At 37.3% G+C, this 14,576-nt stretch overlaps 2 protein-coding genes and 1 long non-coding RNA gene across 3 annotated transcripts; 2 read left to right on the top strand and 1 right to left on the bottom strand.

The window, feature by feature from the left end:
- Nucleotides 1–261: 261 nt before the first annotated feature.
- On the bottom strand, nucleotides 262–1,620 carry LOC110688088. The gene is made up of 4 exons (XR_002504507.1): nucleotides 1,550–1,620; nucleotides 1,399–1,437; nucleotides 1,257–1,304; nucleotides 262–290 (listed from the first exon to the last, which is right to left on the bottom strand). It is a non-coding gene; the product is annotated as an uncharacterized LOC110688088 (long non-coding RNA).
- Nucleotides 1,621–2,034: 414 nt separating this feature from the next.
- Nucleotides 2,035–8,574, top strand: LOC110688087 (E3 ubiquitin-protein ligase SPL2-like). Its single transcript, XM_021864767.1, has 6 exons — nucleotides 2,035–2,513; nucleotides 5,427–5,528; nucleotides 6,458–6,628; nucleotides 6,778–6,899; nucleotides 7,187–7,306; nucleotides 7,912–8,574. The coding sequence occupies exons 1-6, from the start codon at nucleotides 2,154–2,156 to the stop codon at nucleotides 8,216–8,218; spliced, it is 1,182 nt and encodes a 393-aa protein (XP_021720459.1). The 5' UTR covers nucleotides 2,035–2,153; the 3' UTR covers nucleotides 8,219–8,574.
- An 829-nt stretch (nucleotides 8,575–9,403) lies between these two features.
- Nucleotides 9,404–12,702, top strand: LOC110688090 (protein MAIN-LIKE 1-like). The gene is made up of 4 exons (XM_021864768.1): nucleotides 9,404–9,531; nucleotides 10,416–11,753; nucleotides 11,834–12,259; nucleotides 12,355–12,702. The coding sequence occupies exons 1-4, from the start codon at nucleotides 9,463–9,465 to the stop codon at nucleotides 12,493–12,495; spliced, it is 1,974 nt and encodes a 657-aa protein (XP_021720460.1). The 5' UTR covers nucleotides 9,404–9,462; the 3' UTR covers nucleotides 12,496–12,702.
- Nucleotides 12,703–14,576: the final 1,874 nt, after the last annotated feature.

The following is a 14,576-nucleotide window of genomic DNA, read 5'->3' on the forward strand; positions in this document are numbered from 1 at the left end:
TACTAGCTATTTAACATACAATATTAAAAAAAGAAATATCAAATTCTATTAAAAAAAATAGAAATACCAAATAAAGACTCTTAAGCGAGTAAAATCTATAAGTTCTATTGAACACATATAAGAACATATATCTTTGTATAAATGAACATATATAAATTTATAAATGAACATGTAATACTACTCTTTTGTAATTTTTCTTGATAATCTTTTGTTGATCCTACATTCAGTGTTTTCTTCAAAAGCATTAGTTGAGTTGTGTATTGCATCCTCAGCTTTCTGATTTGGTCTACCTGTTGATAAAAATGAATATATAATATAATATTAATTGTTATTTAATAATATATAAATGAACGATATATTTTAAGTAAATGATCATTTGATGGACTAACATTGTTTGGGTTTAAGTCACAAATCCATTTTTTATTTTGATCACCAGTGAATGTTTCCATGTGTTTCATAATGTAAACTTCACAATTTGTGTAATCCTCATTGCCACTTTAAATGACACATCACTACAATATAGATTATATCAATTTATATGAAGAAAAAAAAAATGTTCAGTATGTATTTCATATATGTATCTACAAATGAACATTATTTTTTAATATAAATGGCATATTTTTTTACAGGTAGATGCTCATATATGAATTATAAAATATGAATAGCATATCCATCTCTAAATTCCATCAAATGTTTCACTTAAAATGGTATAAAACTATAATCTAGCTTTGTTTATTATGCATTTAAAAATGTTCATATATGTATGTAAAAATGCTCATAATATTTAAAAATAATGAACATATTAATAAATGTAAATGCACATATATAAACTATTAAAAAAACATTTGAATGTATTACCAAGTTTTGTATGCATGCGTTCATAATGTTTTATACAAATCAATAACACATATTTAAAATAAAAAAAAAAAAAATCAAATCTGAATATGTTAATAAATACATATTAACATGTAATTATAGGTAAACATGTGAATATTTTCATAATATGATATGAAATTGAACATATAGTGCTTTATAATTGTTCATTTTACCTAAGCATCCGAGACACTATTTTTACATCTGCAGCCTTAACGCTTGTATATCTTTGAAAGTGTTGGATCTACAATAGGAGATTTTTGTTCGCCGGTTTTTTTGTAGAGGTGTTTCACCATCATCTCAATTTTTTACATTATAAACCATTTAATAAATTTTTTTTAATAAATTCTTGTAAATTTAAGAAGTTTGAGTAATATACTTACATTTTTGAAGAATCGTTGTTTCTGTTCTCTGAAATAGATTTCTCCAAACTGAAAAATGAAATTGAAGCAAGTAGATGTTAATTTTACTAATTATTCGAAATAATCACTTTGAAATTGATGAATTATTAACATAAATACTTACATATATACATTTTCAGTTATTAAACTATCAATTTGTTTCCTGAAACACAATCACAAATAAATTCTCAAAAAATTAGTTTTTTTTTTTTTTTTTTTTTTTTTTTTTTTTTTTTTTTTTTTAAAAATAAATTTATATGAACATTTATACTTACTCTTTTGATTTTCGCTACTTTTTTTCGGTGAAATTTGCTTCGGTTGTTTGACTTCGTCTCTAATGTCCGCCATGGTTGAAGTTTTAGATGAGAGAGATAATGGAGAGGGAAAATAAAGAGAGAACAAGATGTTTTTTTTTTTTTTTTTTTTTTTTTTTTTTTTTTTTTTTTTTTTTGGGTATATATATTTGTGGGGTAGAGGAAGTTACTGAAATTTTTTTAGGATTTTAGGGAGTAATAGTATGCTGCATTTTGTGAGGGTATAGTACTGCAGAAACTATGAAAGTAGGTAGATGGGGGAAGGGGTGTTAAACGATGTGTTTAGAGAGGGGTGTAGGGGATGATGCCTAGACTAGAGTCTAGCCATAAATAATTAAGCAAATCATATTTACTTGGACCAAGTTAATAAATTGTACTACAATAAATAGTCATATTTTCATTTCTCTTAATTTGATCCAAACTTAGCCCATAATCAACACCACCAATAAAATCAAATTATCCACTTACTGAAATTACGAAACTACCCAAACCGCCGACCGATACATATTTATGTCCGACAACAGACCGCCATTTCACTTTCTCTCTCATCACAAATTAACCAACAATGTCGGCGGGAGACCAAGCAGCGGCGGCGATTGCGGCGCAACTACTTCTTGCCGGCGACGGCGCGTGTCTAGGTTTAGCCCTAGGTTACGTGGCAGTTCGAAGTCTCACGAAGTTCGCCGCCACGTCATCGGCGTTCCGGAAAATACGGGAAGCACCTTCCGTTCAAGTGTCGGATCTACGGTACTTGATTAAGGATGATTCCGATGAAGGAGAGAGAAATTCCGAGGTTTTGGTGGTTGTACGAGGTTTAGTGGCGTCGAAGTCGGCGGTTAATGGGAGTTGGAAGAGTTTTTGGCCTGATGTTCTTGTTTCTCATGAATCTGGTGATCGTGGTGTTGTTCTTCAGCGATCTCAGAAGGTATAATTTATCATTTTCTGAAAATTTTGTGAATTTTAAAATTGTTGTTGGTTTTAGTCGAAGAATTTGTGGGAAGTTAGTGTGATTTGCGTTGGAAATTGAATTTTGTGAAATTGTTGATTTTATATGCTTTGATGATTGGTATACTGAGAACTTTAAGTATGATTGGTTTATTTTGGGTGTTTTTTCTGTAGGATGAACTGTTATTATGAATTAGGGTTTATATATATTGTTTTATCACTTGAAATGGGATGTTTGATTACTTGTTAGTTTTAATTATGGATTTGATGATACTGTTTGGTTTAAATTTAAATTGCAATCGACTATTTTAGGGAATGGATTGGAGTACTGACCTTGTTTGGATTGTTAGTATTCTTAGAAATGACTGATAATGGTATTATTTTAGTCGACCTGTGTGCTAAGTGTGACAAGTATGTTGTATGTAGGATAGCTGGATAGTCATTTTGAAGTATTATAAAATGAAAAGTTGGATTAGGAAGTTAGATTGTAGGATGAGTTTGGGAATCTTGAGTGTACAGAGAAGAGGAAGGATGAGTTTGGGAATTATGAGTGCACAGAGAAGAGGATTAAGGAGATCATAATCAATCAATCAAAGCCTTAATCTCATAAGTGGGGTCAGCTTCATTAAGGAGATCATAATGCATTCAGAAAATTGATGCCAAGGCCTTATAGGTGTTGCTGTGATGGGGTGGTTACGAGGCAAGACAAGAGAAAGTTTAGGGGAGTACATGGAAACTAGTTACCATAACAACTTCAATATCTTAGTTTGTATGCTACTCCATTCAAATCTCTGTTTAGCTGTATGATTTTATCTAATAAATAATTTATGGAGGTTAGGCCCATAAAATTCTGAGCTCTCTGCTGATGCTTGTCTTGCTTCCATTGCATTAGAGTTAATCTTCAGGCATCAGCAGATGCTTCAGTCAGTCACTAACAATCTAAGTCCTAGGACCTACTGCTGGGGGATATTGTCAAGGGTTGTGAGTAGTGTTGGCACCCTGTTCATGGTGGCTTTGTAGTAATAGAGACTAGAGGTAAGCAGGGATAATACTGTTTCTTGTCGCTGCAATTTGATATGCAATCTGGTACAGATTTAAATTGAAAATATGGCAATGAATTTGACATTAATTAAGTGTAGTTCCCTTAGTAACTTACTAACCTTAGGTATAATGTACTATCTTTTTCATTGCACTGCTTTAAAGGTGATCACTGGTCAGTATCAATTAGTGTTATTGGTGCTTGTAATGATTTGAGTTTGTGTTATGGAACTTTAGAGAGCCAACTGGATTATGCAATTGACGAAGAGGTAGTATCTTTTTGTCATCCCAGTATGCTTTTGCTATTCTTGAATGTGATCGTGGCCATTTCGTAGGGTTGTTTTATGGAGAAGGTGTGCATAAAGTAATGAATCTTAGATTAGTTGGGCTACATTAGGATGGCATTGCGCAGGTAGCAATTACTATCGTGCCTTAGCATTGGTGAGGCAGTAGTTTGTTGTGTCTCGTCATTGGTGAGGCAGACACTTGCACAGGCACATAGGCAAATAGATGTCAAATTCATTGGTATGGGCAGTAGATTGGTGCAATAGGTGTGTGAACTATATGATTCCAGTGAAGAATTACTTTGACCTTGCATGAAGTACCAGATTCAAGCCTGAAGCCCACAATTTCCTTAACTATTTACTTGTATACTTATGGTATTTAAGAAGCCTCAAGTTTTTATATTCTATTTTCTTTTCTAGTATGTAATTGACAGAATCTTTCCTTGCTCTAGTAGCTAGTTACTTATATCCAACTAGGGCTTATTTATTTCCTGGTATTTACAGCCATATTGCCCATATATAAGGCCCATAGCGTGCTACATTATACAGCTTATGCAATTTTAATTCTTACCTCAAAAAATAAGTTCTAATATCTCTGCAAACCTGTGCTATAACCCATTAGTTTGTTTATTATTTGATCCTTTTGATTGATTGTTTATGTTTTTCATCCAATTTATTCAAAAACTTTTAGCGGTTTTGTTATTTCTGTTTGAGATTAGTAAAATTATAGCTTGTTTTCAACGTCAGTTTGGATGTATCTCTTCATTCCTGTATGAGTTATGGAAATTTATGGAGGATTTATGAGCTGTTAGGTTCCAATTGTACAAACATTTTTGACATACTAATGTGAAGTTATATGCTAAAAAAACCTTTGCCACAAGAAGTGAATGATACTGTTCTACTGAAATATTGAAGATTGATACGGAGTGAATTTCTTCTTTACTTGTTTTGAGGTAGGCATGCTTAAGTGGTTTTTTCTGTTGGTTATTGAAAGAAATGAGGCAAACTAAGGAAATTGATTCCTCAAGTATCTTTGATTCTGTTTTAGTTTAGTTTTTTGCGAATGTTGCGATGCTGAATACTTTGTTTTGTTTTGTGAATATATAGTAAAATGAAGCACACATGTTATCCTTTATGTGCTTTCCACTGTAGGAGTTCAATATGCTTGTTATATTAAAAGCTACTGTAAATTGAAGAATTTGGTTTTTTGAAGATTCTTTTTATATGTCCCATTGGATAAGAAAAGGAGAAGGGGGGGGGGGGGGAATCATATTTGGGTCCCTTTATTTAAGCTTGAGAGGAATTGACTTTTACAGAGCTATGCACAAGTGGCATCTTGATACTTCCAGTTAGCTATTTAGCATCAGTGACTTGTATGTTTGATGATGCAGCTATAATTATTTTCTTGACATCGTGCAAAGTTAATATAATTATTTGTTATGTCTATGAGTTTATCATTTTATTATATGATTGAAAAGAGATAGAAAACTTGTTTGGTGAGATTTATCTTTAATATAGTATATTTTGTCTTTTGGTGTTGCATCTAATTTGTTCATTACTGTGATGTGAAGTGTATATACAACGAATGGAGAGGATTTTTTGGATGGTATCCTGATTTACGTGCAGTCTTGGCCAAAGCTTGGAGAGAACCGGGCACGACATCCACAAGAACGGTAATTTTCAGTTGATCCTGTGATTCCTATATAGGGTAACTTTTTTTCTGCTTTCTTTCTCATGTCGATATGTTTAGAGTGGAAATCTCAGTCTTGGCCTAAACAGGAATTTTGCTTCATAATTAGTGTTTTATTTTTATTTTGCAATAGTGTTTGTATTGGTTTGTTTTGAGTATTAAGTATGCAGCAGGATGAACTCATCTATTAGCTAGCTATGGTGAATTCTTGGTAAAGCCTTACCATGACAAAAACTGCTAACTGCAGTAAATCGAATTATTGAAATGCAAATTTTAGGATATTTAGTGACCTTTTTCAGGAATACAGCAAGCATATTTTAAGCCATCTTCATGTATTTTTGTTCTGTATTTGTCTAAAAAGTCAAATTTGAACCATATCTAGGATCTAAGGATTCCATGTTAGCTTTTTCTAGTGTATTTCTTTTGCTCTATATGTAGATGCATAGATTAACAAAGTTTCTAATAAAGTGAATGGATGTAAGAAAAATGTTGATAAAGTAGCAAGATGGAGTAAAATGGTAGGCGGGTGTTAGAAAAAGGTAGATAAAGTAAGAGGGAGTGGAAAGCAGTAAATGTTGCGGAGTAATATTATTAGCTGTAAAACCGACCTAAGGGAGGGCATTATGGGTAGTCTAATATTATTAGCTGTAAAACAGAGATTAATTGACAGTGTAAAAGGTGACCATGCCCAACAGTGTGTGCGATAATGAAAATGTAATAATGTTTTCTTGATATAACTGTGCAGCGACTTGAATATGGAAGCATAACATTGTGCAGCTAATTCAAATGAAGAATTGTTTGCCTATCTTATCTTTTTAAGAATGTTACATCTTTATTTACTGAAGAATATGACTGTTTTGAGTTCATCTGAACGACTACGTTAAAATGAAGTTTTTCATTGTTCTTTTTCAGATCCCTTTTGTTCTTGTTGATGGCCGTCAACAGTCACACTCTGATTATGTTGTGGTTGACTTGGATGATTCAAATCATCCACTGCCTTTAACTACAGTCTACCATCATATTGAACCAATTCAGGCTTCTCCATATACCTTTCTCCAGGCACTTTTTGGGCATGAATACCCTGTAAGCTGCTAACTTTGCTGTTCACTTGATTATTTTCTTTCTCCCGATCTTCAACTTTTATCAACCCCCCAACCCCCCGGCCCTCCTATTTTAAAATTAATAAACTGGCCCACTTTCTCTTGCTAATGAAAAATGATATTGGGTTGAAGGTTGGCGTGCATGATGAGGAGAAAATTCTTCCTCTCGGAAAGGAAGTCACAGCAGTTGGAGTTTGTTCCTCGAAAAGTGGGGCTCTTGAGATTAAATCATGCAGAGATCTTCCTTGCTTTCTGTAAGGACAACAGCTCTATTGCTCTTTGTAGTTTGCTTTAGACTATGGTCCATGAAATGAAAAAATGAACGTACTTTTCAATTTAAAGATTCTTAGTTAGTTTCAGGAATGTTGTATACTTGTGTGTGAATTGTTTACCAGATTATCTGCTGCCAATTGGATATTGTCTGGACTATGTTATCTTTTTTGAATTTTTTTATTTTTATTTTATATGTTTTGAACTGTTTTACCTGACTTGTTGGATTTAGTTTATTTGTTTGATTATATTTTGCTTTATCTTTCTGCAGGTCTGAACTGACTAAGGATCAAATATTAGTACAACTCTCTTTCAGGACGAAGATCTTACTGTGGAGTGGTATTGTTATTGGTTCAGTCTCGATTGGCGTACTTGGTTATGCGATTGTTAGGTATTGTTACTGTTCCTCTTTCCTTTAACTTATGTGGTTGATTCTTTTCTGTAAATAGCATAGATTGAAATTGATTTTGACGCTAACAATATCACGAGGTTGTCTTTGAAATTTATGTGCCTGTGACCATTGATGCCATAATTTTTAATCCAATGCTATTATTAAAAGGTGATAAATTGTAACATTCGTTGAAAGCATTCTATTTTATATAGCTGACTGCCTGACTCAAACATATAAATTTGTTGAATTGTTGAATGGAAAGTCACGTTCTTATTTTCTTGTCCTGCTGTGTGATTGAGAGATGGTTTCCTTTTACTCTGTATTCTATAAAAACAAGGTGTCCAACGGATTTTGAATTGTATGTTTTTCTTGTTAAGATTTACATATAATTTTTCTGTTCTGATGATCTTTTTTGATAGAGGATAGAAAGAATGGAACATTGTTGAGAGTAGGCAAAGGCATTTGACTAAATTCTTAATCAGAAACTCTTTTAAACTATTATTTTGTTAAATCCTGACAGTGATTCAACTTTTCCATTTGAGATTGATTTATCACTCTAGATTTTTGGCCTAAAATTCGGTTGCTTGCCCTTTGATTTTCTGCAGGAACTGGAATAAGTGGAAGCAATGGCGGGAGCAAAGGAGGGCGCAGCAACAAAACCATCCTGGAGTTGCTGCTGAAAGTGGCAGCGGCAGTCCCGAATCTGAAGTTGAAGATGAAGAAGTCGGAGATGTTCCTGACGGGCAGTTGTGTGTAATCTGCTTAATGAGGAGACGACGGTCTGCATTTGTACCGTGTGGTCATCTGGTTTGTTGCCAAAGATGCGCGTTTTCGGTTGAACGAGATTTAGCACCGAAATGTCCTGTTTGCCGGCAGGTTATTCGTGGATCTGTCAGGATATATGATACTTGAGGTACCCAACAAATATCTATTGTTAGAAGTAGCCTAATAGGGAGAGGAAGCTTTTGTGAATATGTCTCATAAACATCATAATCGCTGAAAAACTCTTTGATTGTAGAGGGCAATACAGGACGATTGTTCTAGCAATCGTCTGAAGCCTTCTGTCACGTGCTGTCTAGGGACTTGCTGTGCCAGGGCATCGGGGAAATCTCACCACGTGACTCTTTGCTTCCCTTCTATATATGTTCACTCCATTGTTAGTGTCAATGATGTCATAATATCCTTACGCCGGAGCAGGATTTTACCATGTACATAGTTCTCTACTCTGCTATTTCTGATATCAAATTTATATAATATAGTTCATAGAATTCCTCTCTTTGTCTTTCCTAACAATTTGGGATCATTTTTTTGAATGTTCACTACAACACTACAACATACTTCTGGACCTTGTTGAAACTGGCCAGACGATTCTATTTGTTGAACTCTAATTTCTGGGCCTTGTTACTGTGGGAGAAATATGTTTTCTATCAGGTCAAGAGTTTTAATTTCATCCCGGCCCTATCCGGCCATCCCCACCCCCTTCCATAATTCCGCATCTGTGTACACCTTGAAAAACCCCGCAGCTGGCGGCTACCACAGTAAAGGATACTGCAGCAAGCCAGCAAACGCTGTACACTGATACATGCATAAGATCTTGTTATCTCCAAACCATTTTCGACAGCTCTGTCTTTAGCTTTTACCCACCATTTCAGGCTCGGCACATCACGGTCGTAAAATCCAGACATCCAAGCAGCTCTGCACGAAGTTTCAACTACTATATTTGAGCACACAGAATTTCGATTTCAACACAAATTTAGAAACATGTTTTGATTTGCTTAAATATCATAGTATTATGCAAGCACATCATATTTTTTTTCATCATTTGGAGAGGATTAAGTTTAATAGTATAAAAATGTTTTAAAAAAAATCGTTTTAAAAAAATAAAATGAAAATCACAGGATATATTTAACTATATCCCATGAAAATTATATCCTATATTTTCTCAATTTCTTGACTAAAAAGTCATCATAATTTCACTTCTCCCTCCCTCCAAAACCCTCCTTAATAATACTGAATTGCTAAACATCGCCCGCGAATCTCCACATAAAGCCCACAAAATTAGAGTGAATTGTCACTTTTGCCCTCAAAGTAAAAAACACAATTTCTTCTCTCAATTCTCTACTTCCACTTTCTCTCTCTAAAAAACTTTCCGAGCGATGTCGAGGCGGCCCGGCAAGGAAGTGGCGGCACAGGCGGCGGGTGGACAGCGGTTTTCCGGCGAGAAGGTATTTTTTATTAATTTTGTGTTTAAAAATTAAAAAAAAAGGTCGGAGGCGGTGGCGGCGCCTAGGCCAGACGCCACCACCGTGGCGGCGGCGCCTAGGCCAGACGCCACCACCACGGCGGCGGCGCCTAGGCCAGACGCCGTGACGGTGGCGGTGGCGTCTGGCCCAGGCGCCAGAACCACGTCACCGGCGTCTGGCCTAGGCGCCGCCGCCGTGGTAGTGGCGTCTGGGCTAGACGCCGCCGCCACCGTCACGGCGTCTGGCCTAGGCGCCGCCGCCTTTTTATTTTTTTTTTTAATTTTTTTTTTGGTTTTAAATTTGAAATTTAATTTTCGAAAATAATTATTTTTTTTTTGATTTTTTTTTAAATTTGTTTTTCTTTTTTTTAATTTTAAATTTTATGTTTCTGATTTTTTTTTTTATTTTGTTTTAAATTTTGTTGGTTTTTTTTAAAAAAAATTTATGTTCCTTTTTTTTTTTTTTTTTTAATTTTATGTTCTTGTTTATTGTTCTTGTTTTTTTTTTTTTGAATTAGTTTTTTTACTTAAAAAAAATTTTATGTTCCCTTTTTTTTTTTATAAATTTTTTTTAAAATTTTGATGTTCTTCTTTTTTTAAGTTTTTATAATTTTATATTTTTCACTTTGTTTTTTCCAATTTGTTTTTTTTGGGTAATTTTTTTTTTTGCTTTGTTTTTTCCAATTTTTTATTTATTTATTTATTAGGTTATTAATTTTTTTATTTTTAGGTTGTTAATATTTTGTAATGTTTTTAATTTATTTTCCATCATATGTATATTGTTTTATTTATTTATTTTAATTACTTTTTTTATGTTTATATTACATGTTTATATTGCATATTACATGTTTTGTTATTTTGTGTTAGGCATCGTATTTTCGTTCTGGGGCTGGGAAGAGTATGGACATTATGAGAAGTACGATGAACTCAATGGAGAGCTCGGGGCCCAGACACGTTAGATCCCGTGGTATTTCGGCCTCGGCTCGTAGAGAACGGGTGCACTATTCTGAGGATGATGAAGATGATGATGGTGATGAGGAGGAGGAGGAGGAGGATGCAGATGAGGATGTGGACGATCAGAGTGGACCATATGATGATTACGGTCCATTCAGTCAGAGGCTTGATGATGTGTATGAGACGCGTAGGGTAGACGTGCGTAAGGGTAGAGATGGTAGATTTGTTAGTAGATCTGGCACATCATCTGCGTCCACTGTGTCTGCGGTTAGCAGAAAACGGTCGAGGGCCGTTAATGATTCTTGGGTGGTGAGGGGCGAGGTGGCTGGGGGACCTATAGACGGGAGTGTGATTCCTAGCTTTCTAGGACACATCGCTACCCGTATTTGGGAGGACCAAGAGCGGGCTTTGGATAGCGGCATTTTGAAATGCCAAACCCGGGAGAGGACTTGTAACTTCTTGTGTAGTTGGGCTGAGGCTTGGCCGGAGAAGAGCGAGATGGTCGGCCGATTGAGGGCCACTAGAGTGAGCCACCTTCCTGCCACCATGCATGAGAGGATTGACTCGACGCTGATCACGGCTTTCGTTGAGCGATGGCAGCCGGACACGAACTCTTTCCACCTTCCGTTCGGTGAGATGACGATCATGTTGCATGACGTCGAGGCCATCCTTGGGATTCCCGTAGAGGGAAACCGAGCATCTGTTGTCACAGATGCGGATCAGGCAGATTTATTGGCGGAGCTGTTGGCGGTGGATAGGGCTGCGCTGTACACAGCGGCACTTGGTGTGTGGGATCACGGCGGTGTTAAGATCGCAGCAGTTTTGCAGCGATGTTTGCACCCCACTTCACGTAGGACGCAGGACACACAGCTGGCTGCATATGTTTTTCTTCTTCTCGGGTGTACCTTGTTTCCGGATAAGAGCGGAAACAAGCTCAGGCCACGCGACATAGTTGACGCGTGTGAGCCCGACAGAGTAGGCCAGTTTTCTTGGGGGTCGGCTACATTAGCGTACATGTATCGCCAGTTAGGATTCTCGAGCCGGGCTGATGCGGCAGGTATCACTGGATGTATGACGTTGTTACAGACGTGGATATACGAGTATTTCCCGGCGTTTCGACCACACCGCGACCCGGTTCCTATTGGGGATGGCCAGCCACGTGCCTGTGCGTGGAGTCCGCGTGTCGAGAAGAAGTCCATTGACCGCCTGCGATCGATACGGTTATTGCTTGACAGGATGTCCCCATTAGAGGTAAAGTGTTTAAATTATTTCTACTTTTATAGTTTGATGTGTTTATTGTATGAATCTTACTAATTTTAAAAAATGTGCAGGTGAACTGGATGCCTTTCGGCCAGAACCCTAGTAATAGGGTACCCAGGACCCTCTACACGGGACTGATTCAGTATCGTGAGATCGTAGAGGCGTACATGCCGCAGCGCTGTCTTCGCCAGCTTGGATATGTCCAAGTTGTTCCTCCTCCACCAGCATGGCCCAGTAAGGCCATCCGATCTGCGTCGTCGAAGGAGTACGTCGTCCAATGGCCGGCAAGCATGATTGGCACGTGGGAGCAGTTTCCGATGGTTGCCCGCATATGGATTGAGCAGCTGCAGCGGCCGCCAACTGGGGTGGCTGCCATGTGTGACCAGCACTACATGGAGTGGTACAACCGGCACTCGCACCCGAGGTTGATCAGAGACGTCCACCACGGCGACGACGCCGATGATGATGATGTGCCACCGCCCACTGCCGTGGATGCGGTACGTCTCATAAGACATTTGTAGTTGTGTTTTTTTCCATATAATACGTCTCATAATACGTCGTTATTGAATTTTATGTGTTTTGTTATGTGTAGTGGATGGGAAAGATGACGCAGTTGGGACACAGACTTTTTGAGGAGAGGGACAACATGACGACTGCAACAGGCAGAGCTGTTATTGATGAACTGGAACGGGCCCTTGAGCAGTGGCAGTGGGCGTCACAGAGAGATTATTGATATGTCGGCAGTGCATTTATAAAACATTTTCCTAGTTGTTTGTAAAAGTTAACATTATCTGTTCTTATAATTATTATTTTAAGTTCTTAGAATTTGACATTATATTTTTAGTTTTTATAACTTTTATTTTAAGTTGTAATTAGTGGGCATACGAAAACTAAATACAGGTTCACATTTAAATGGGAAAACTAAATACGAAAATTAGAATCCGAAAATTAAATAAATGGGAAAAACATAGCAATAGCAATATTAGGTCACATAGAAAAGGCAACTAGATTGTTCCACTGCTGCACCCGGTCATGATATAACGCATCCCAGCCCTCTACGCTTGCTGTACGAATGGTGTACCACGTTGGTATAATCGGTGGGACCGGAAAATCGGGTGACAGGTCCAGTCGGATGAAATGTCTGTATGACGGCCCCAGAAATCCAATAGCAACCTCTCTTACCGGTCTGGTGACGGTCTCACGCGAACAACAAGGCAGAACCGTGGTACACGGATAGTAAGCTCGACCATGCAAACCAAGGCCGAAATGCATCACTGCACACTTGTAGATGTTTGCAACGGCGAAGAGATCAAGGGGCGCGTCGAACCAATGATTTTGACCGCAACGTCCTCCTCCCCACCGGATACGCTGCAGAGACCTATCCAAGTCCTGTCCGTACACGTGGCGATAAACAGCTCGGTTTGAGGCGATTTCTCCAACACAGATGCTAATATTTTAGCAGGCTTCACTTGAGCATCACTCATTTCTTTTACAATTAGTTTCGCAGCAGGACTTAGGCCACTTAACTGTCGATGACCCACTTCATATGCGATCATCTCATGGTTGTGATACCCCCATTTACCGTAACTCTTCACTTCCCAACCGTCACCCCTTTGCTGTTGTCGAACCTTTACTCTGAACTGACACCCACAACCTTTCCGCTTTGTATCAAACCGAATCGCTTGACTGAAATCTCGTTCCTCCCTTTTGCGATAACGGTCGCATCTCAAAATGCGATCCATTCTACCATCCCGTTGAGATTTATGAGTTGCTACTACTAAACAAAAACCTGATCTAATTGCAACCTGTTTCGCCCAATCAACCGCTTGTTGAGCATCTTCGAACAGACCATCGTGTACAAAAATCCCACTATAATCATTTCCGTCTCCACCATAATCCTGCAACAATAACATATAAATATAATCACATAAGAGTAGATTAAATTAATACATTTGACACAACATTAGCACAAAAGCAAAAACAATAATAAATTATAAACAACAAACAAAGAAATAAACAAAAAGTATTCAAAAAAAAAAAAAAAAAACAAAACACAAAAATAAAAAACATAAACAAAACTTTAGATTAAATAAATAAAAATAAACCAAAAAAATAAAAACAAAAAAAAAACATAAAACGAAAAAAATTGTAAAAAAAAAAAATAAAAAATAAACAAATTAAAAACAAAAACAAATTAAAACAATTAAAAACAAAACAAAAAAAAAACCAAAAAAAAAAAAAAAAATTGTAACACAAAAAAAAAAAAAAAAATAAACAAATTTTAAATTAAATTAAAAAAAAAAAAAAAAAAATAGTGGTGGCGCCTAGCCAGGACGCCGCCACCGTGGCGGTGGCGCCTAGCCAGGACGCCGCCACCGTGGCGGTGGCGCCTGGCCAGGACGCCGCCACCGTGGCGCCGGCGTCTTGGCCAGACGCCACGGCCACGGTGGCGGCGTCCTGGCCAGGCGCCAGAGCCACGGTGGCGGCGTCCTGGCTAGGCGCCACCACTACGGTCACGGCGTCCCGGCAGGACGCCAGCCGCCAATTCGTGGTTTTAGATGGCTTCGTACCTCCTTTTCCGGCGTCAACGGCGTCTCTCCGGTGCATCTAGCCGACGTTGAGGGCTCTTCGGTTTCACTCGGCGATCCAGTCCTGCTCCACATTTTTTATGAGTGAAAAATTTTATTTTCGGTAAAAATTAAAACAAGGGCAATAATGTCAACATTTTTAAAAAATGTGGGCTTTATGTAGAAAAACGCGGGCGATGTTTAACAAGTCCCTAATAATATCCCTCCTTTCATATTCAGTTGTCTT

Source organism: Chenopodium quinoa, unplaced genomic scaffold (genome assembly GCF_001683475.1).
Source record: "Chenopodium quinoa cultivar QQ74 unplaced genomic scaffold, ASM168347v1, whole genome shotgun sequence".
Lineage (NCBI taxonomy): Eukaryota > Viridiplantae > Streptophyta > Magnoliopsida > Caryophyllales > Amaranthaceae > Chenopodium > Chenopodium quinoa.

Coding starts and splice junctions, on each gene's coding strand:
- LOC110688087 (XM_021864767.1), top strand. CDS start 2,154: ATGTCGGCGGGAGACCAAGCAGCGGCGGCGATTGCGGCGCAACTACTT. Junction 2,514..5,426: donor TTCTTCAGCGATCTCAGAAG/GTATAATTTATC, acceptor TGTGATGTGAAG/TGTATATACAACGAATGGAG. Junction 7,307..7,911: donor CTTGGTTATGCGATTGTTAG/GTATTGTTACTG, acceptor GATTTTCTGCAG/GAACTGGAATAAGTGGAAGC.
- LOC110688090 (XM_021864768.1), top strand. CDS start 9,463: ATGTCGAGGCGGCCCGGCAAGGAAGTGGCGGCACAGGCGGCGGGTGGA. Junction 11,754..11,833: donor ACAGGATGTCCCCATTAGAG/GTAAAGTGTTTA, acceptor AAAAATGTGCAG/GTGAACTGGATGCCTTTCGG. Junction 12,260..12,354: donor CGCCCACTGCCGTGGATGCG/GTACGTCTCATA, acceptor TGTTATGTGTAG/TGGATGGGAAAGATGACGCA.